This window comes from Panicum hallii, chromosome 4, assembly GCF_002211085.1.
Source record: "Panicum hallii strain FIL2 chromosome 4, PHallii_v3.1, whole genome shotgun sequence".
NCBI lineage: Eukaryota > Viridiplantae > Streptophyta > Magnoliopsida > Poales > Poaceae > Panicum > Panicum hallii.
In genome coordinates this window covers 20,536,375-20,559,124 of record NC_038045.1, presented here as the reverse complement: position 1 = coordinate 20,559,124, position 22,750 = coordinate 20,536,375, and the positions used below count along the sequence as shown (strand labels likewise).

Below are 22,750 nucleotides of genomic sequence, written 5' to 3'. Positions count from 1 at the left end.
GACGCAGACGTGCCCGCCATAGTGATGTAGTACGGGAGCTCGGGGTGGTCCGGCCGTAGGCGTTCGTGCTCGCGGTGGCCGAAGGTGAGGTCGCGTTCACGGCGTCGGGGTCGAAGCAGAGAGCGTTGAAGGTGGCCGGAGGAGCTTCCCGCCGCTGACCGCGCGCAGACTAGATCGGCTAGGGTTAACTGTGGGTGGGGTGGCGGCGGCCGGTCATTCTCGTCATCCGAGCCGCTGGCCCCCATCTCTTTTTATAGCGCGGCGCGACGGGGGTCCACCAGCTAGGGATCAGCTGGGACGCCCCCGATCAGGGCGCGGGGTGAGGTGGCCCATCGGGCCTGTTGGGATCCGATGGTCCAGAGAGATCACTTTAACAGTCTCCCCCTTAATCTCACCCTGTATCTATTCTTTTACTTTTACTTTTTCGCGTTTCGTCATAGATTTGTGTATAGAGCATGCCTCATCGTCACGATCAACTGTCGATAGATTTAGCAGCTACAATTCACGCTTCCATTCAGAGACGGATTCTTTAACCTTTTGGGCCCTTGTAGTCCGAAGATCACAGGCTATCCCTTAGCCCCATGTCGGCTACGTGTTCCTTGAACACGCTGGGTGGTAAGCCTTTCGTTAGCGGATCCGCAAGCATTTTCACTGTGCTTATATGCTCGAGATTTATAATCTGATCTCGGACTTTATCTTTCATAACATAATACTTTATATCTATGTGTTTGGCAGCACCACTTGTCTTGTTGTTGTGAGCATACATTACTGCGGGCTCATTATCGCAGTACAACTGTAATGGTTTAGATATATCATCAACCATTCTCAGACCGGGTACGAACTTCTTTAGCCAGTTCACCTGCCCTGTAGCCTCATAATACGCAACAAACTCGGCATACATTGTGGACGATGTAGTGATGGTTTGTTTGCAACTTTTCCACGATATTGCTCCCCCGGCAAGGGTGAACACATATCCTGACGTGGATTTTCTGTCATCTCCTGCATAATGGGAGTCTGAGTATCCTACGATACGCAGAGATTCTGTTTTTCTGTATGTTAACATGAGGCCTTTGGTTCCTTGCAAATAGCGTAGAACCTTCTTTACCAATTTCCAGTGTTCTAGTCCTAGATTACTCTGGAATCTGCCAAGCAACCCGGTAACGTAAGCTATATCAGGGCATGTGCACACTTGTGCATACTGTAAGCTTCCCACAGCAGAAGTATATGGTACCATTTTCATTTGATCGATTTCATACTGAGTCTTGGGACATTGAAAATCCCCATATCTGTCGCCCTTAACTATAGGTGCAGGTGAGGCACTGCATTTATGCATGTTGAATTTCTTTAGGACCTTTTCTATATATGTCTTTTGCGACAGTCCTAATACCCCTTTCAATCTGTCTCGATGAATCTCGATTCCTAGAACGAATCTTGCTTCACCAAGGTCTTTCATCTCGAAATGCGAGGATAAAAACTTTTTCGTTTCTAGTAGCAGACTGACATCACTACTTGCCAGTAGAATATCGTCCACATACAAGATTAGGAAGACGTACTTCCCATTCTTGAACTTTGCGTAAACGCAATTGTCCTCGACATTTTCTTTAAACCCGAATTCTTTTATTGTTTTATCGAACTTCAAGTACCACTGTCTTGAAGCTTGCTTTAGCCCATAAATCGATTTCTTCAAACGGCATCCCAATTTTTCTTTACCTTCCACGACAAAACCTTTCGGCTGTGCCATGTAGACGGTTTCATCTAGATCCCCGTTCAGGAATGCTGTCTTCACATCCATCTGATGTAATTTTAGATTATAATGAGCTACCAGAGCCATTATGATTCTGAAGGAATCTTTACAAGAGACTGGGGAAAAGGTCTTGTAATCAATTCCTTCTCTTTATGTGTAACCTTTTGCCACGAGTCATGCTTTAAATTTATCTATATTCCCTTGGGAGTCATATTTGGTTTTGTAGACCCATTTGCAGCCTACTGTTTTGGCTCCTTTAGGAATTTCCTCTAAGTCCCACACTTTGTTGGTACTCATCGACTTTATTTCATCTTCCATGGCATCGAGCCATTTCGACGAGTGTTCACTTCTCATGGCTTCTTCAAATGAAGTGGGATCATCCTCCATTTGAATTTCTTCGCTATTATAGACTTCATAGTCGTCAGAAATAGCGCGCTTCCTTGTTCTTTGAGGTCTCCCATGAACCTGAGCCTGCGGTGCCTCATCTATTTGGGGCTGCTGTTGCTCCTCTTCTTGTGCGGCAATGGGCTCGTCAAGAGCCTGATGAATAGGTTCCACTTCCTCATTCATCGTCACCACAGAAGAAGCCATTACAGGTGTTGGCATCGCAGTGACTTGCACTGGCGGTGCTGACACAGCGGGCAGCGGGAAAAAAGATTCCTGAATCACGGGATTGGGTGTATACACCCGTTTCTCCTCAAGATCAATTTTCCTTGCTGTGCCGCTCCCCCGGATCATTTGATCTTCAAGGAAGACTGCGTGTCTCGTTTCTACAAATTTTGTAGATCTGTCCGGGCAGTAGAAACGAAAACCCTTTGACCTTTCTGGATAGCCAATAAAATGGCAAGATACCGTTTTGGAATCTAGTTTTGCAATGGTCGGGTTAAACACTTTTGCCTCAGCAGGATTCCCCCACACCCGCAGGTGATTCAGTGAGGGTATTCTTTCTGTCCACATTTCATACGGCGTTTTCGGCACCGATTTACTTGGAACTCTGTTGAGAATATGAATGGCGGTTTTCAGGGCCTCCATCCATAAACTCACTGGCAATGTAGAGTAACTGATCATGCTTCGCACAATATCCATCAGGGTGCGATTGCGTCTTTCGGCCACTCCGTTCTGCTGAGGCTCGCCCGGCATCGAGTACTGGGCTACTATGCCTTGTTCCATCAGGAACTTCGCAAAAGGTCCTGGAACTTGGCCATATTGGGTATGTCGACCGTAGTATTCCCCTCCACGATCGGATCTTATGATTTTAATCTTTAAATCGTGTTGATTTTCTACTTCAGCCTTGAATATTTTAAATTTATCCAAAGCCTCCGATCTTTCTTTAATTGGATATATGTATCCATAACGGGAATAATCGTCTGTGAATGTTATGAACGAGTCATATCCATCCACACTCTTTACATTGAACGGACCACAGATATCTGTGTGAATTATTTCTAATACACCTGTGCTCCTCTTAGCATTTTTCTTTATTTTCTTAACGAATTTGCCTTTTATGCACTCAATGCATTGTTCTAAGTCAAAGAACTCTAATGGAAGAAGAATTTCATTTTTAATTAATCTCTCTATTCTCCCCCTCGAAATATGGCCTAAACGATAGTGCCATAATTTCGACGACGCATCTTGAGTTCTCTTTCGTTTTCTATTCGCGAGTGTAGACGAGAATACATTTGCATTGTTATCGCATACGGAATTCACACTTTCGCGTAATGATATCAAATAAAGATCATTCTTTCTGAATGCAATGGAAATAACTGTATCATTACATTCGATCAAACACCTGCCATCTCTAAATAGACAGAAATAACCATCTTTGTCCAGGCGAGACACGCTAATTAAGTTTCTGTATAAAGAAGGAACAAATAAAACATCTCTAAGAACAATAATGAAGCCAGTGTCGAGTTCCAAATGAACGTCTCCTACTGCTTCAACGTCTGCCTGAGCTCCATTTGCCACTCTAACTTGCTTTTCGGTTCTTTGAATGGTTCTCGTCGAATGGAATCCCTGCAACGAATTTGCAAGATGAACAGTTGCTCCTAAATCAATCCACCAAGCGGTTTTTGAATATTCTATATACAAGGATTCATTTACAAATGAAATAACGTTCTCACCTCTCTTCTCCATGATCATCTTTAAATATCGGTGACAATTCTTCTTGTAGTGACCCCTTTCTTTGCAGTAGAGACACTGATCTTTCTCTACTAGAGCCTGTCCCTCTTGTGGTCTGTGTTGATGAGAGCTTTTACCTTTAGAGGAGGATGAAAAATTACCCTTGAAATTGGTATTTTTCTTCTTGTTCACATAATTTAAAGATCCGCCAGTGGTGGATCTTATCCTTTCCTCCTCCTGAACACACATCGCAATGGTCTTTTCAATGTCCCAAGTATTTGGTTGGGTGTTGTAATTGACAACAAATGTGTCAAACTCTTTTGGTAACGAAGCAAAGACCAGATGAACAATGTGATCCTCCTTGAAGGCAAGGTCCAATGACTTTAGCTTGTTATTCTGGTTGACCATGCGATGGATGTGTTCCCTTATGCCACCACCATTGTATCTTTCTGAAACCAGTTGTTTGATCAACTGGGTTGCATAAGTCTTTGAAGAAACAGTGTACTGGTTCTTTAATTTTTCAAGATATTCTATGACGGTGGCACAATCTGGGATTGAGCCCATAATTGCAGGCTCAATCGTGTTCTTTACCACTGCCAAACACTTCTTGTTGGCAGGAAACCATTTTGCGTAAAGCCTCTCATAGTCTGCTCTTGCTTTCTTATAAGCAAGCTCTGCCTGCTTCTAAGAAGCATCTGTGTCTGTGTCCTCTCTTTCAGGAGGCACAGGCTCTTTGGGAGTCGGTGTAGGTAGGACCCAATCCAATTCACCCATGACGAAATAGAGGTCCAGCTTTCTGTACCATTCATTGTAATTGTCTCCCTTTAATATAGGAATATCGTTGATGGAAATCATCATTGATAATCCTCCTGAAAATATTCATGAGTGGTGAAAACATTAAAATAAAGTCAAATAAATTGTTGCATTTGTATAAATACGACGTTGGTCATAAATTAAAATATGCAATAACCTTGTGTATTAAATCTAAAACACCGTTGGGCATAATTAGAGATAATACATGAAAATTATCTATCAAAAATTGAGGCATAATCTCTTTTTGTATTAAATCTAGAATACCGTTGGGCATAAACAGAAATAATACATGAAAAATATCTATTAATAATAATACCATTGCAATATTGTTATTGTTAACGTTGGTCAAAAAATAACAATATTACAAGACAAAATTATCCATGTGCCTTTAAATTTAAATTATCCCGTTGGTTCAAATTTAAATAACAAGGAAAATATACATTAAAAAATGAATCTATTAAATCTTTGCAGCGGAAAACATTAATTCTATCAAAAAAGTATCTAAATTTATCTTGTATAATCAGTGCATCAAAGTTCAATCAAGTTTGAATTTGAAATGCATCAAATTCAAGCAAATTCTATTGAAAAATGACTTCTGGAAATTTAAAAAACAATGCACTGCGCTTTCTGTTGCAAGCGGCCCAGCCGGCCCACTCCTTCCGCGAGGCCCAGCATAAAGCCGGGCTCACTCGCGCACGCGGCCTGCTAAGGCTCGGCCCGCGTCCCCTCGCGCACCCCCGCGCTGGCGCTCGCGCTTTCGGGCGAGACAACCTGGGCCCGGGCCGCCTTTTTCCCTTCCCGCCTGGGCCAAAAGAGGCCCGGCAGCGCGCGGATCGACCTCGACCGTCCGATCACGATCGACGGCCGCGCGCGCGTCTCGGCGGAACAAAAACCCCTCGCCGTCCCGCCCCCGAAACCCTAGCTCACTTCTTCCCTTTCCCCCGACGCCTGCTTCTTCTCCACCCCGAGCGAGAGTGAGAGCACGGCGACCGGCGGCAACCGAGCGGCGCCACGGCGAGCCCCCTCGCCGGCGCGCGCGTCCACCGCAAGGTGAGCTCGCGGCCGTCGAGGGGCTTCACCGTGGTGCCCGGATCTGTGGCGCGGCGAGCGGCCTTGCGGCGTGCTCGCACGGCCTCTGTCCGCGCGAGGCGCAAGGCCTCGCGGGATCTGGTCGGCGCGCCGGCGTCCCGCGCACGCCGACGGTGGGCGGCGCAAGGAGAACCAGGTGAGTTGTCCGTTGACCGCAGCCCCTTTTCTGTTCGTGATGCTAGGGTTAGGGTTTCGGGGTTTTGCTCTGGGAGCCTTTCTGGGATTTTGTTTTTGGGTTTCCTCTGGGATCTTTTCTGTGGGTTTATACACTTGACCTTCCAATGCTAATCAACGCAATTAGATAGGCGACTGATACCATTGTTAACAATATGGATCGGCTAATGCGTGATTAGATTAGAAGATATCTTGTGCTACTGACAAAATCGAGGAATAGAGAGGGATAGAGAGAGACAGGGGAGGGCACGGGTATACCTTCGTGCCCTTGGGCGGTGGCTGACGCAGACGTGCCCGCCATAGTGATGTAGTGCGGGAGCTCGGGGTGGTCCGGCCGTAGGCGTTCGTGCTCGCGGTGGCCGAAGGTGAGGTCGCGTTCACGGCGTCGGGGTCGAAGCAGAGAGCGTTGAAGGTGGCCGGAGGAGCTTCCCGCCGCTGACTAGATCAGCTAGGGTTAACTGTGGGTGGGGTGGCGGCGGCCGGTCATTCTCGTCATCCGAGCCTCTGGCCCCCACCTCTTTTTATAGCGCGGCGCGACGGGGGCCCACCAGCTAGGGATCAGCTGGGACGCCCCCGATCAGGGCGCGGGGTGAGGTGGCCCATCGGGCCCGTTGGGATCCGATGGTTCAGAGAGATCAACTCTAACAATGGAAACTTTGTGTAAGTTAGGTCGTATGATTTGTAGCATTCCCTTGTATTTTCGCAAGGAGAGACGCAGACAAGCATTGCCAGCGGCATGGGGTTACTGATACTGGTTTCCACCGCCGCCTGAAATGGCAAGATTGAAGGTGGAGGGAAATGGTGTTGAAACTTGAAAAATGAGAATTACTTTTTTCTCTGCCAAGGGCATTGCCGTGCCCATTGATGGAGCAAGTAGGACACTGCCTGCCATTCGAGTCTCGGCGAGGGTAGGGACCGGCGCACCCGACCCAACAGTCCACGGCCCAGATGGTGCGCGCGACAAGCTGTCGGCCCGCGCGTCACGGTTTTCTTTTTTTTTGTGTATCTGAGAGATTGCTGCGCGTCACGGCTTGTCTCGCTGCACAGGCTACGCAAACATGATGATGCGCGCGCACGGGGCCGTGGTCGCGCGTAGTACGTCTGGCGGGCGACGCAGGCACGGCAAGAGAGAACACGTACCCGAAACTGAAAGCGTCTCAGCGCCACGCGGCGGACAAAAAGGCAGCGGCTCCATCTCGCGCTGCCGCTGTAGCCCTGCGTGCGTCGCATCCATCACGCGTGCGGTACGTGCTCGCCTGGCCACGCAGGGGCTGCTGGTCTGCAGGTCTGGCGAGGCAACGCGTGGCGCGGATGGCGCCCCCGACGGCCCTCCTCCTCCTCCTGCTGGTGGTGGCCGCCGGCAGCCCCGCCGACGCGCGTTCGCGGCCGGCGGCGCCCGGCGCGCGCTCCTCGCCAACGGGCTCGGCCTGACGCCGCAGATGGGGTGACTGGACTACCGACGAATCATCATCTTTTCCAGCGTTCAGATTCGCGCGCGGAGGCTTCCGCCCGAGGCTCCCTCTCGGGTGTTTGTGATCCGAGCTTGGGTGCTGCTTTTCTTCTCCGACTGATCCCTCGTTCCCGCGGTCCCAGGTGGAGCAGAGCAGCTGGAACCACTTCCAGTGCGACATCAACGAGACGGTCGTCCGGAGCACCGGTCAGTCAGAGATAGGGCTGGAAACGAGCCGAGCCGAGGCTCGGCTCGGCTCGCCTTGGCTCGGTCATCTAGCGAGCCGAACCTGGCTCGGCTCGGTAATTTCACGAGCTGGTGGAAGAGGCTCGGCTCGGCTCGCTATCGGCTCGCGAGCCGGCTCGAGCCAGCTCGCGAGCCACAACTAGTTATTGCATCACAGATCAAGTTTTGGAGAAAACAGCAAGGTTTCAATAAGAAGCATTCATAACAGCAATTCAGCAAGGTTTTAACAGGACCACAACAAGATTCTCTTAGTTTAACTTACTTCTGACTCTTAAGTGTTTAACAGCAAGAAAAAAAATGCATAAAGGGCATGATAAGTTCATAACAGGCAGCAGCTACACGCAGACTTTCATTGGTTTAGCCTCAGCTCGCGAGCCGGCTCGCGAGCCGGAGCGAGCCGGCTCGGCTCGGCTCGGCGTTTTAGCGAGCCGAGAAAAGAGGCTCGGCTCGGAGCCCGAGCCGAGTTTCGAGCCGCGAGCTTTTTTTCCAGCCCTAGTCAGAGACCACTCTCAACCCATATCGTGTCTGAATCTATGGATGCTGTTGCTGACTGACTGCACGTACGCTGTTGATTCCGACGACGAACAGCGGACGCGCTTGTCGCCACCGGCCTCGCCAGGGCAGGGCAGGGTACACGTACGTCAACCTAGGTGCGGTCTCTTTGCCTGGCTCTAATTCAGAGTTCATACGTGTTAATTTGTTATCAGAGTTACTGACAGATGACACCGCCGTACCTGCCTGCCTGTTCATGGCAGATGACTGCTGGGCAGATTACCAAAGGACCAAAAAGGTATATCACCAGTAGTGCTAGCTATTTCAGCTCATCGTCAGTTACTGTACCTTTGCTGTTGGTTCCTGCACTGAGCATTGTTCCAGCACGATCGGTCTAGCTGCAAACTAGAACAGATTATCTTTGCTAGTAATCGACTTGCTGACAGGGGTACATGGTCGCTAATCCCAAGACGTTCCCATCTGGGATCAAGGCCCTGGCGGATTATGTCCACGGCAAGGGGCTTAAGCTTGGCCTCTACTCTTCAGCTGGGTACGTTTTTCTTTTCTTTGTTTTTTCCCGGTTACAAGACGTATACAACACAGTTGATTTGTTCAGACTGAAAAAACTTCTGACAGTCCAAAAGTACACGAAGAGTTGATATATGGGATATGACTCGAAAATCCGATCTTCAGGACAAGAACCTGCAGCGACAGGATGCCTGGATCTCTGGGCCACGAGGACACCGACGCCAAGAACTTCGCGTCATGGGTACATATGCTGCAAATGTTCAGAGTTGAGAGTTCCGATAGCACACAGCTACTATTTCTGAAGCTTCTTCTCAAACCTGTTCTCCACTTGATTTCTGCTTGTCTGTGATGAGTTTCGCCGTACATGTGCAGGGTGCTGACTACTTGAAGTATGACAACTGCTACCGAGACGGCACGCCTGAAACCGTGAGGTGCATGCAGCTCAGTTTTATCTGCACATTTTCGTGTAGCCCAAACGAAATTCGATCAGTATATATCTGCAGGGTCGTTGTTTATTTCAGATGAATGCCGCCTGAAAATTTTGATGCAGGTTTCCGAGGATGTCTCGCGCGCTCAAGAACTCCGGCCCGCCCGATCTTCTACTCCCTCTGCGAATGGTCCTGCTAGCTGCATCCACAAGCCATTCCTTCCTCAGCCTATCCTCCTTTTCTTGTGTCTTTATTACTTCTGCTTGAGATGCGCCTCACGGTTAACCTGCCGGTCGATCAGGGGCTACATGGAGGTGGCGAAGTGGGGCGGCGCGTCCGGCAACAGCTGGAGGACCACCGGCGACATCAAGGACACATGGACAGGGTAAGTGGCGCCGCCACTCGCCGTCGGATCAGTAGGATCGAGTAACGACTGACGGGCTGATCGCCACTGCAGCACGCTGGACAACATCGACCCGAACGACGCCTACGCCCAGTACGCCAATCAGTTTGCTTGTTCGCTTGCTCACATCTTTCTTCTCCATCCGCCTGAACGGGGAAGATGGAAATCGATGGAGCCTTTTACTTGTCATCTAATCTCACAACAATGGTGCTGCGTGCATGCAACGACCCAAATATAATTATGATGTCAAGCATTTCTTGTTAACATCTATAAAAATATTATGTTCATTTGAATGCATTTGAATTTGATTTTGAATTATTGATACATTTGGAACTCATGCTTTTGTGAAGCAACATGCTCTTTTATTATAGAACTTATGTTGGGAGTTATATTAGTAAAATACTACTTTGCAAAACTTGAATTTAGGTGATTTTTCCGGAATTTAGGAAACCATCTCGAGGCCCAACAGCTCAGCTGAAAATCCAAAAATAGCATTCCGGAAAGAATTTTAATTTCAAATTTACAAGAGCTTTTCTACCAAATCCAAGCAAAATGGGTCGCTCTTGGTTTTTGGTATCAACATAAATATTGGTGGAATTTTTGGAGACTTGAAAGATCAGTTTTGTAGATTGGAGCAAAAAAAGAAGTTTATGTACAGAAGCAACATATCAAGTGACTTTGTTCCGTCCGTGAGAAGCACCTATGTATGTTGTATGTGTCCTCTATGCATACAAGTTGTGCCATGTGACTCCACCACTCTACTTATAAATAATACATAACTTTCTTGAATCACGACAAGATGCAAAAGTACTCCAGACCCTACCCGACCTCCACCTCACCTAATACCCCCTCTCCTCCCTGCTGCTCTCTCTCTCACAGAAACCTCCTCTCCCTCCCCTTGCTTTCTCCCCCAACCAAGCTATAGAGGAAGAACTCACCTTTCCCCATCAAATCCACCACATCCTTGATGGAGTTCTCCGGAGGATCAGCGGAGACGACGTCGACGAGCTCCTCCACCATCTCGATGCCTTCTTCCTCTCCGGAGACCTAGGAGAAGGCGATCCCCAAGCTTTTCCTTCATCTTCCCCGAGACCTTAATGATGAACTCGACCCGATCTACTCTGATGCCGCTCTACGCCAATAAGTGGCCCCTTGCTCGTACTCTACTTGGCAATGGTGAGCTTCCCTCGCCGTTCCCTTTCCTTCTTTTGTCCTTAATCAAGCTCCCTAGCCTATCCATGATTTTTCACCATTGATAACCTAGAGCTTTAGAGACTCCATGCATGTCAAATCTACTAGCCAAGTTGAATTCTCCATGTCCTTAGGAACCCATAGGAACAAACCGCACTCAAAACCGTTGCCGGATGTGCCGCCGCCGACCTCGCTGGTGACCCTTGGCCGACGAGCGGACGGTCCACCACCTACAGTCGGACAGTCCGCGAGTCATGGCCCCAACACCGAGCTTCTGCAAAAAATACGCCCCTAGAATTTTGTAGGGCGGACTATCCGCCATCCACTACCCGACGGTCCGCAGTTCATTTCTAACTTTCACCCAGAACCGGGTCGTTTCTCGAACTCACCCCGATCTTGTACGATGGACGATCCGCTAGTCCACACCAGACGGTCTGCAATACTGTGGTAGCACAATAGGCAGACTAATTTCTTAAACATATATCATCTTGCATAATTCATATAAATTGAATATAGCTCCGATTGATATGAAATAAATTTTGTTAGCTTTGTCCTGATGTTCTCTACCTGTTAAAAATATGTTTGCTCCCAAAATAATTATATTATTTCCCAGTTTATTAAATATGTGTCTATCATGTTAATTACATAATTAATTCCCTGTTAGTAAAAAAATTGTGAAACCAATTTTTCTAGCTTCCTTATGGAATGTAATATCCTTTAGATATATTTTTTTCATATGAATTGTTTCTAGATTGATGCAGTTTAATCTATATTTGTTTCAACCTAGTTAACTTGTAAATTGCACAATAAATATATATTTGCCTCTAAAATTATGGATCCAATTTTATTAATTTTGTTTAACCTTTGTATACTTTCTGAAATTGATAGCACCCATATAATAGTTATATATTCATATGCTTTGTAATTTATTGATTAAGAGGTTGCTACTTAGTTGAATGTCTGGCTAATTATTTTTATGATGCTCCTAAAATCATGAAACAATTTTGTTAGTTAGCTAGGGCCATGATGATATGTTGTTGTTAAATGTTAGCTTTCATTAGATGTTTGTAGAAGAATACAAATTTAGATATGTTTGTTCTAGAACTAATTTACTTGCAAAATTTCTAGCGAATCAATTATTCTTATGTGAGCCATCAACTTTTCTTTGTTAACTAAAGATAAATGTGATATGCTTGATGATTACAAATTTCCATGATACAACTTACAATAATAATGCTTGTCTTAATTAAATATGACAGACTTAGCTAGTTGCTCATTTGTAGAATGAAGTTATTACCTTAACTAAGATGTGATGATGCTAGCAGCTACCCATTAATTATTGAATTGCCTAAATTTGGCTATATTAATGTTATCAACTTGTCTGAGCATGCTTTAGTACTCTATGTTGATAACAACATGAACGAACTCCTATGGTTGATGCTTCATATTATAATGAGTTAACTTATTGTTAGGTTATATGATAAATAATAATAGCTCAACTAAATTTAATGGCATCCTCATGTTACAACTTGTCTTGTTGAGTGTGTGCAAATGTATGAATAAGTGTTTGACATTTTCACCCTGTGTAATTCTTGTGTGCCTAATTCCCCCTCTTTAGTTTCTTACTTTATGATATTGAATCATGTTAGCCCTTACCTCTCATGACTCATTGCATCTCATAAGCATATACATTCATAGCATCTTTTTCAATTCATTCATTTGTCTACTTTATTAGAGAATGACGTTCTAGAGTGTCGCGGTTGTGGAGTACCAAGGCAGGCATCTATGTATCTCAAACCTTACTTTTGAATCTTTAATTTGCTAATATAAATTATTGCTTGTGCATGGACTTAACCTACCTAGTCCATGTGCTATGTGTAGAAACCACTTGTCATGTTTTCTCCTTCTAACTCTAAAATAACTTATACTAGATCAATTATAATTTATCTATGTTTAGACTTCTCAAATTAATTTGCTTAGCCATGCTTAGCTTACGGTAGAAGTCGAGAGATGGCAAGGTCACCATCACTCGCGAGCCATAGGGTGTTTGTCTAAATATATACTTGAGTAGATGATAAGAACTAAAACATGAGCAAGTTATGAATGTTGGATCGAGACTTTAGCAAGTGAGATAGGGCCATGTTGGGAGTGGAATCCAAGTGTCATAGGCTTGCTTGAGTTGGTTAGGGACCGACGCGTCATCGCTTTGGTACTTGAGCATTTTTTCATACAAACCACGTGCTTAAATATAGTAATGGTAAGCTAAGTACCATACGCGCATCCTTAATTGAGCGGATTCGGTGCGGTTTGTGATGGGGTGTAGTCGGTGGTTCCGTTGCACCTGTCCATCCCGGCCATTCGTTCAACGTCGGGGATGGGTATGCGAACGGTTGGCACATGAATCATTGCTTACGGATAGATGGGTCGTACGGCCTATGATCTTGTGTCGTGTGGGAAAAGTTGCACACCCCTGCACGGTCTTAATCTATTGCGCACTTCCAGTCAAAGAGTACGCTCTTGTACTTTAACTTTAATGTAGAGTTTCGTGAAGGGCTTATGGAAGATTGAGCTTGTGATTACATGAGCGTTTTACTTATGCAATTGTATTGGTGTTTGATGTAGGAATGTAGATGCCATGTCTTTTGCTTATTCACTTGATAAATTATGCTTGTATTTTTTATAAATTAATGTTAAAAATTGACTAGCCTCGCAAATGTACAATATTATGGATAAATCCCGCAAGTACGAAATGTATTTACGATGTTGCCGTTAAGTTGTTTTGCAGGTTTCCTTCTAGGGAGTGACGACCGCGTTCATCCCGCCGGAGCCAGCAATGTGGATGTACGGTGGAAGTTACTCAAAACTTATGCAAGTGGTGTTTTATGGGCAATAACATCATTATTGCTAATTAATATTGTCCACTTTTCCGCTGCGTTTTTTCCATTGCGTTTTAGCTCTCAATCTAACAAAGACATGATAGAATATCCACCTAAACCTAGGATACATCTTAATTGCGAGAGAACTTTTTTTTGGGGGGGTGGGGGTGGGGGGGGGTTGATTGGTCTATAAAACTAATCATATTCTCTTCGTTCCAAAAATTTAAGATATGTCAGCATTGTTCCAAGTCAAATTTATCTAGTTTTGATCAAATTTACAGAAATATATAATAATATTTATAATACCAAAATGGACTATTTGATAAAGTTAGTGTATTTGAGTGTTTGTGCCTATATTGTATTTTAAAAATATATTCCTTCATATGCATCCTGCTTTATCCTCATCTTGAGATGATATCTTTTGCAACTAAGGGATGGGCTACTCTCTTCAACCTCTGGAAGAGATCCAACTCTTTTATTCAAGTGCTTACAAGGCTTATGGCCGTGGCAGCGGGGGAGGAGAACTTCGTGGTCCGAGTGATGTCGTGCTGGTTAGGGGGCTCAAGCCACCTCCCCCCCCTTTTGGTCCGGATATTATTACTATATCCAAAAAAGTATATGGATGTCAAAATAAATTAAGTTATATACTTAACTACCAACCTATTCAGCAAAAATTTGCTACAGTTACAAAGCTGCTAGACACTCGCAGCTTCTGGATATCAAGCTAGCACTATAATCACGAAAGGGTCTCTAGCCTAGTGGTTACAGCACCTGAGTAGCATCCAGCAGGTATAGGTTTGACTCCTGTAAGAGCGAATTAAACAGATTTAGAATAAATATATATATAAAAAATAGGTTGAAACTTTCTCCACCGACTTCAGTAAAAAAAGCCAGTGTTGTAGTCACAGTTGCAACAAATTAGCAAGAAGCGCAGGACGATCCCACAGATCTTGAAGAAAAATTTAAAGTTGTAGGCAATGCTTCTTTTAGATATATTGCTCTTCTGTTTTGGCAAGTTCACTTTCCAAAAAATATACTTGGCCCTTTTCTATTGGAGCCATTATTCCACAAATCTATGGTTGTTGTTTCATGCAGATGGAACATGTATTTTTGTTTAAACTATACATCCTTTTACAAGATGCTATATGTATTCATTGCATTATAATTTATCCATAATGTTTCATGCTTTCTTTCACTTGTGAACTCCAACTCGGCTGCTGGATTTTCCAAGTGCATATATGTTTGCGGACGAGATTTAGAAGTTCAATATATTTTTAATAGACCCGGATTTTTTTTTTGGAAGAACATGCATTGTGCATTAGTGAACTCTTGAACCTGGATTTGAAAATTTTTTACTGTACGTGCTGTTCGTGAATAACCCGCCGAGGAGATGCAAATTCGTATTTTTTTCACCAAACTTTTGCAAACAAAATCGTTGGTCCAGACCGGAATTCGTACACCACCGCTGCCACGTATACGCGCGGCCCCATCGGACGAGTCGAGTCGTCGTGCGTGCTCCCTTTCCTCCTCCCGCACCGATGGACCCCGCGCCGGCGCCACCGCCCCCATTCGCCGTGCACCTCGTCAGCGGCGGCGGGTCCTCGCCGGGGCTCGCCCTCCTCCTCCGCTCCCTCGCCGCCGCCCGCGTCGTCGCCCTCGACGCCGAGTGGAAGCCGCGCCGCCGCGGCAGCCCCGCCGCTGCTGGCACTGGCGACGGCGCCTCTCCGGCGCCAGCGCCGCCGCAGTTCCCCACGGTCACACTCCTCCAGGTGGCCTGCCGCGGCGGCGACGGAGGCGAGGGCGAGCGCTGCGAGGTGTTCGTCGTCGACCTCCTCGCCGTGCCGCTCGCCGACCTGTGGGCGCCGCTGCGGGATCTGTTCGAGCGGCCCGACGTGCTCAAGCTCGGGTTCAGGTTCAAGCAGGACCTGGTGTACCTCTCCGCGTCCTTCGCCGCCGCCCTCGGGGGCGACGCCGGATTCGATAGGGTAAGGGCGTGCTGACCAAATGTTGTGGGAAGCCTCGAATTCGTTTCCTTGAGGCGACATTGATGTAAATTGGGATTAGGCTAGTGATTCCCACGTAACTGATACTATTGTGCCGGATGAGCTTAAACTTTTCACTGCTTTGGTTAGAAGTTTCTACCAAATTCTAATGGACCGACCTCCTCTGCCTGCCTTTAGCAGCTTGTCTATGGGAAAGGAATTAAGCTGTTGAAATGTTTTCAACTAGCAGACTAGCACCCAGCTATGATTACTATCGGTTCAGATGACACTGTTTTAGAAACAATTAGTTTCAGTCCTTTCTCAACTGACATTTTGGAGAACATGTGCCTGATAGAAGTCATGTGTATGCTTCCACTGTATACGGAACAAATTAAGGATTTTATTAAGTTGCCCCAACAAAGGGAGCAAAATCAAAGACCAACCAAACTTTAGCAATAGACTGCTAATCACGTGGATCCCCAATGCATTGGTTGATTGCTTCTTATGATCCACAATCACAATCCCTTCGCAGATAAAGTGTAGGCTTACTCCATTCTTGAATTTCATGCCCTGCACCGGAGTTATCTCCCCAATTACCGAGCCATCATCATACTACATCACCTGATCATCATAGTTTGATTAAGTTGCTCCTAATTAATATGCTGAATTATGAATGTGGAAGGATTATGCATGGGTGCATGACAATATCTTTCTCCTTTGTATATTAGTGAGAGACTTCTAGGTTGCTGTCCTTCTACCATTGATTTCCATGATATTACGATGAACACCATCTGGTATATATCACAATAACACCATATTGGCATTCCTCTCTACAAGGTGGAGCCGTTCTTGGATGTCACCAACGTTTATTACTATCTCAAGGGCCATGACAGGCAGAAGAAGCTTCCAAAGGAGACCAAGAGTTTGGCAACAATTTGTAAGGAGCTGCTCAGTGTTTCTTTATCAAAGGTTAGCATTGATCAGATGTCTTGCCTTCATTTTTGGAACTTTCATTTGTGCAACAATTTGTGAGGAGCTGCTCAGTGTTTCTTTATCAAAGGTTAGCATTGATCAGATGTCTTGCCTTCATTTTTGGAACTTCCATTTGTCGACATGGCATGTAACTGTTGAGAAATAGTTATCATCGGAAGTTATTCTTTTTGAAGTACTTTACAAGAGGGTGTAGAGCACAGACATAGGATATACCGTACAAAGCTTTGCGATTTTGGTGATCAAGGCTACTATTCCTTGTTATTCTACTGAAATTCCTGTCTGCTTGAATTTCTTTGAGGCCATGGCCCCACTAACCTCCGCCATTGTTCATATCGTACTGGCATATGCTCTTAGCACTTGTGAGCATTGGGCTGAAATAATGTAGGTTTGAGCCATTCTGGTCCAAAAGCTCATCTCATCTGTTACAAGTGCTCGCCTGTTTTTTTTATGCAAGCATGGTTGACACATGACAGGCATGATTTTGCTCTTGTATATTGACAGTAGACAGGACAGATTGCTTGAATGGGTAGATATCATGCCTTCCATTCAACTGCAGTATAAGTTTTTAGCTTATTAATTTTGAGATTTTATCTGGTCTTGGAATTGGACTTTTAACTTAAGTTTATGAGACAAATTTGAGCTTGGTCTTCCTGCCTGATCAGGGCTATACAGCACTAGTAATGTTCTTTAGAAAGCATTCGTGTTGTTTTGCCTAATTGTTCTCCTTGCCTTTTTGTTGTACTAGGAACTCCAGTGTAGTGATTGGTCATGCCGCCCCTTGAGTGAAGGGCAAATACAATATGCTGCGTCGGATGCCTACTACTTGCTAGACATATTTGATCTGTTCCAACAAAAGATCACAACAGAAGGTAATTCTTCCTAAGTTGTTCTTGTAAGCGGACATTGTTTTCTCGTTACATCATCTTTAAGTACCAAAAATGACTACCATTTCTATTTGTGTATCTTTTATGTTGTCAATTCTGTCGCAGGAAAATGTTCATCTACAACGGAACTAAATTCAGATAAGCATTGCTCACCAACGGTGATAGAATGCTCATCTTCTGGATATGACACTTGCTCTGGTGGTTATTTGATGTCCATAGTAACTAAGTACAGTGAGAAAATCTTGTTGACGGACTCTGATACAAAACCACATTCCTCAAGACGAAAAGAAAAATCGAAGCTTCCTACTAATGCTAAATGCAAGGATAAGGTGGATTACAGTACTGAATGGCAGGGTCCCCCTCCATGGGATCCTTCCATTGGTGGGGATGGGTATCCGAAGTTCTTGTGTGATGTGATGGTATGTTCTCCTGATCCTACTTCCAACAGCTGCGTAACTTATAATTTCGTTTGATTAACACTCAGCAGCAGATAGGATGAACTTAGGTTTAAAAAAAGTTACCACCATACATGCCAGTTATGTTCCTCGTTTGCAAACTACTGGATTTGATTTTGAGTAAATTTTAACAGATTGAGGGCCTAGCTAAGCATTTGCGTTGTGTTGGAATAGATGCTGCCATTCCATCTTCAAAGAAACCTGAACCAAGGTCTTCCTTATACTTTCTGTGATAATATTTGACACATTCCTAATGTAATTTCAATTGAGGAACAATTCTCAATAACTTGTGCTATTTGCTACCCATTTTCTCACCTGTAGGGAGATTTTAAACCAAACATACAAGGAAGGAAGAATATTACTAACACGGGATGTCAAACTGTTGAAATATCAGTATTTAGCGAGTAACCAGGTATACAGAGTGAAAAGCCTGCTCAAACATGATCAACTAGCTGAGGTATGTGTGTATTGATCTTTTCCATATTAGAACTTGATTGATCTGCATGATCCTTAAAAAGTTAATGTTAAATCTCCCATGGCCCAAACTTAGTTATATTGTTAGTAAGGATTTTGTAATAAATCCAGTATTAGCTCAACCATAGGAGAACTGTCAAAGTTTGGACCAATCAAAGTCAAACCAAGGAGTTTTTGTAACTTATAGCAAGGCTCAATATGAAATGCAAATTGATGTTTACTTATTTACATACAGTTTACTGACTAAAAGTTAGTTAATTCCCTAATTAGTCATCCATGCTTTATAACAGTATTTAGAAAAAAAGGTGAGAACAGATATTTTCTCACTTGATTCAAGGAATTTCATCGTGTTCTAGAAATGGAATTTCTAAACTAGTAACAAAGAATCATAAATTCGAAAATATCACATGTGAGGCTGATAGGAGTGCTTGGGCCCATGTATCAGTGACACCTATGGTATTTTCCAACCCAAGTAATCTTTGTGATGATATGGAGAATTCACCCTATATAAGTATTGAAACACATCGAGCTGGTGTGTGTTTGTTTTTCCTTGCATGTTTGATATGATGCTGGATCATTCTCATCAAGAATGATGTGTTAAACTATGAGAGTAACAGTTAGTTATCACCTGTGATTTGATAACCCATATCACGAATTTCTATTTGAGTAGCCAGAGGAACTGGGGAGTTTTGGGGGCTAACTGGTTTTTTTTGTTAACTCGCTTGTTTTAGGTAATTGACACCTTCCAGTTAAAGATCTCTGAGGACCAACTTATGTCGAGGTGTACAAAGTGTAATGGTAGTTTTATTCAGAAACCACTCACCCTTGAGGAAGCTGTTGAAGCCTCAAAAGGTTTCCAGGTTATTCCCTCGTGCTTGTTCAACCGAAATCTTGAGTTCTGGAAGTGCACCGATTGCAATCAACTCTACTGGGAGGTGGTTAATCTTCTACCATATACAATTGATGCTAAATTATTACTGTTTCTCTATTTGTTGTAACAGCAATCTTATGCATCCACAGGGCACTCAATACCACAATGCAGTTCAAAAGTTTTTGTCTGTCTGCAACATCAGTGACTGAGCAGTGTGGCCTTCTTGTGTTTAAGCTACTGAGATTCCATCACCTCTCGGTCGAGAGAAAACAAAACGGGATAATCATCTGAATCTGAAGCATCCAATTGCGCGCGATCAAGTAGACCTCCAATTTTAGTGGTTTGCTGTTTGCCCCCGAGTTGTCGTAAATAGCCAAACATGCTTCAGTTACTGGAACTATTTTGAAACGTGCTCCTTTTGTTTTATACAGAATTAGAGACAAACGATGGAATGCCCAGCACAGTATCTCTGTACAATTGCTCAACTTTGCCAGCCTGATCCGTGAAAATTCGGAAGGTGAAATTGCACCAAATACAACATCGCTTGATGTAAATTTGTTCATACTTAGACATGATTGCACGATTGCACACACATATTCTGCCAATTGTGGCTGCAATAACATTTACAGATTCATGTTAACTCAAACATACAACGCCAACTTGGCGTAACTACAGCATCTTTAATCTTAGTTTGCATCTATGTCTATGCTCTATAGATAAAGCAGTGACAATATGCGTCTAGGTTTCATCTATCAATCTATCATCGACATGACTACATGTTGACCTATATTTCTGGTGACGCACACGCCGGCCGGTCATCTGGAGCTCGCCGTCGCTGGCTGTCCGGCGTAAGGATCAGTCCATGACTCGTCCTCCGCGGCAGCCTCCTCCCACCGCCTGTTGAATATCTGCATCTCCTTGAAAGATCTCCGCCTCACCGCGGCCCGCCCTGCCGACTTGCCGCCGTCGCCGAGCATTGGCACGCCGCGGTGGAGCACGTACTCGCTGTCGACGACGCCGACGTTGACGGTGCGGTCGCCCTGCGCGCAGTAGCCGAGCCTGTAATCGAGCCCCCAGCCGTGGACGAGGTCGTTCTGCACCATCCCCCACGCGCACCGCCACGCCGCGCGCGAGAACACGGGCACCATCACCTCGACCCACCCCGCGCACGGCGGGCCGGCGCTGCCGCCGCCGTCGCCGCAGCGCGCGTCCCGCACGCGCCGGTGCACGCCGCCCGGCGCCGGCGCCAGCGCGCGCGCCGTGATGGCGTGGTGGATCTCGGAGCGGCGGTCGAGCGCCGGCTGCGACACCTCGAGGCCCTCCCTGCGCACGACGTCGAGGTACCGGGTGGGGTCGAAGGCGTCGACCTCGATGTCCTCGTCCCATACGAAGACGTAGTCGTACTCCGCCACCACGTCCGGGTGCAGGAACCGCTTGGCGAACCACCACTTGGTCTGCCCCCGCGCCGCCACGTGCACGGCGCGGCCCGACCACTCGAGGTCGCCCCACTGCTCCACCGCGCCGTCGTAGTGGAACAGCATCACGGTGAAGTCGCCGGCGGGGAACTTGGAGACCAGCTTGTCGACGACGGCCTTGTTCTTGATCCCGACGGGGACCGCCAGGAGGCTCTTGGGCTTTGCCGGCGTCGTTGTGGCTGCTGCTTCCTGCTGCTGATTCTTCCGGTGCTCAGGGTCCTCGGCCAGCGAGGGCTCCATCTCCAGGTTGGTCGTGTCATGGACGACGCCTCTCGGCAACGGCTCGCTGCCTGACGACGGCCGGCGCTTGCTCGCGCCGCGAATCTTCCTGAGCCCTTTCGCCGGCTCGACGGCCTCGGCGAGAAGCATCTTTCGTGGAACCCGCCGCATCGTCGTTCCGCGATCCTCTACAAGGAATCCCCCCAGTACCGGCGCGTTGTCCCTGTGGTGAAGCGTGGCGACTCCGCCGGCGACGACCAAGAGTAGCGCGACGCAGACGGTTGCCGCCGCCGAGCCGATCCGGCGCAGGGACAGGCCCTTCGCGTTTGACGAGAACGCGGAGCCCATGGCGGCACTTTTGTGGGGAAGGGGATGATCGGAAGGGAGAGAGGTGACTGCTGCCGCTGTGTTAGTTGTTGCGGGATGGCTGCTTCCTTCTTATAGGCGGCCCGGGTGACGAGTTCGACTCGGACTTCGTGGCGGTGGCGGGAGTCCGAGCCCAGGGAATCACAGATTGGTTGTGGCAGGATCAGATCAGAGTCCGATCGAGTAGGGACAATTCGAACTTGGGGGTTACGGCGGAGAGGACGCTTGCTTTGTTGCAATTCTTGGCAGAAACTGCAGACGCTGGCTACCTGGTGCAACTGTGCAATTAAGCTGCAACATTGGGAGAGCCTCCAGCCTTGCATAACGATAGAAGCACATGTCGGTAGGTGGATCCAAATTTTCCTGTTATGATAGGAGCTTAGTCTGGACTCTGGAAAGGGTTACTACCTTCTTTTTACTTATTTATTAGCTTAAGTTTTATAAATTCATTGCTTTTATTGAGAAGTGTTGGAGGTTTTTTGTTAGATCAAAGACCATTGACCCTGCTTTGCATTGAAAGCAAATATAGTTTAGGCTGGGGTTACCAGCGTCACAGACAGAAGGTTCACAAACAAAAGTTTCAGGCTTCGACAGCTCTAAAGAGAACTAACTACTTGCTCTCAAACTCCCTCTAAAGGAAAAGATCAAAAGTAGGTGCATAAAAAGTAGCAGTAAATTTTCCTTCATCCTCCGTTAGGCCGCCATGCGATAGTCGGAGAGCTAGCTTCTGTCTTGCCTGAGCTAGGGAAGTCCGGTCTGCGTCTCGGTCATCAACTCCCATTTCCACATAATAGAACATGGTATATGCTTACATCAGGCGAGAAAACCACAACATTCCTAAACACGAGATCATTTCTAATGAGCCAGAGGCTCCAAGCTAAACAACCAAAAAGGAAACGTAAAACAGTTTTGGTTTTCTTGTCTGCCCTCTCTAAGACTCTCTCTTGGAATTCCTCCACACTTGTGGGGGGTGCTTGACCACTTATAGGCATCGCGGCAAAGGCATCAGGTGAATTGTAAGCGAACGATGGAAAATAATATGATCTGTTGACTCAGATACGTCCACATATTTTGAAGTTTATATCCCCCAACATGTTTCTTTTCACTAATTGTTCTGTAGATTGTATCCCGTCATTACATACTTGCCACAAGAAAATCCTGATTTTTAGTGGGATTTTCACCTCCCAGATCATCATTATTAGCCAACTATTTGTTAGCCTAGGGAATGTAAGCTCTCTATATAATGAGGCTATAGTGAAGGATCCAGTTTTTTCAAAGGCCCAGATCACAGAATCTTCTGAGTTGGATAGCACAACCATAGTCACCAAGTTCCCGGGACGATAAGATCGAGGAACGGGAACGTGGAACATGGTATGGCATATGAGATGGATTTTTACACAACGGGGATGAAAATGTTCCCGCGTTCCCATCCTTGGAATGACGTTTCCGGAACGAGGAACACAGGGCATTCCACGTTCT

At 45.9% G+C, this 22,750-nt stretch overlaps 2 protein-coding genes and 1 pseudogene across 3 annotated transcripts; 2 read left to right on the top strand and 1 right to left on the bottom strand.

Annotated features, from left to right (window-relative positions):
• The first annotated feature begins 6,996 nt into the window (after window positions 1-6,996).
• Window positions 6,997-9,915, top strand: LOC112890390 (annotated as a pseudogene).
• A 5,091-nt stretch (window positions 9,916-15,006) lies between these two features.
• On the top strand, window positions 15,007-19,779 carry LOC112890949 (exonuclease mut-7 homolog). Of its 2 annotated transcripts, XR_003228365.1 has the most exons (9): window positions 15,007-15,537; window positions 16,372-16,503; window positions 17,273-17,396; window positions 17,517-17,830; window positions 18,001-18,077; window positions 18,188-18,323; window positions 19,072-19,275; window positions 19,361-19,551; window positions 19,643-19,779. XR_003228365.1 is itself a non-coding variant. In XM_025957835.1 (8 exons), exons 1-8 carry the CDS (start codon window positions 15,091-15,093, stop codon window positions 19,418-19,420), a joined length of 1,494 nt encoding a protein of 497 aa, XP_025813620.1. In that variant the 5' UTR covers window positions 15,007-15,090; the 3' UTR covers window positions 19,421-19,765. The 2 variants fall into 2 exon arrangements, 1 of the variants encoding a protein (XP_025813620.1); XM_025957835.1 differs by having other exon boundaries at window positions 19,361-19,765.
• Window positions 19,780-19,970: 191 nt separating this feature from the next.
• LOC112890389 lies at window positions 19,971-21,253 on the bottom strand. Its single transcript, XM_025957289.1, has one exon. The coding sequence runs from the start codon at window positions 21,251-21,253 to the stop codon at window positions 20,027-20,029; it is 1,227 nt and encodes a 408-aa protein (XP_025813074.1). The 3' UTR covers window positions 19,971-20,026.
• Window positions 21,254-22,750: the final 1,497 nt, after the last annotated feature.

What these genes read in the sequence shown, in the direction of transcription:
- LOC112890949 (XM_025957835.1), top strand. Translation starts at nt 15,091, where the DNA reads ATGGACCCCGCGCCGGCGCCACCGCCCCCATTCGCCGTGCACCTCGTC. An exon ending in ACAAAAGATCACAACAGAAG is followed by an intron (nt 17,397 to 17,516) that starts GTAATTCTTCCT and finishes ATTCTGTCGCAG; the next exon opens with GAAAATGTTCATCTACAACG. An exon ending in AACATGATCAACTAGCTGAG is followed by an intron (nt 18,324 to 19,071) that starts GTATGTGTGTAT and finishes CGCTTGTTTTAG; the next exon opens with GTAATTGACACCTTCCAGTT.
- LOC112890389 (XM_025957289.1), bottom strand. Translation starts at nt 21,253, where the DNA reads ATGGGCTCCGCGTTCTCGTCAAACGCGAAGGGCCTGTCCCTGCGCCGG.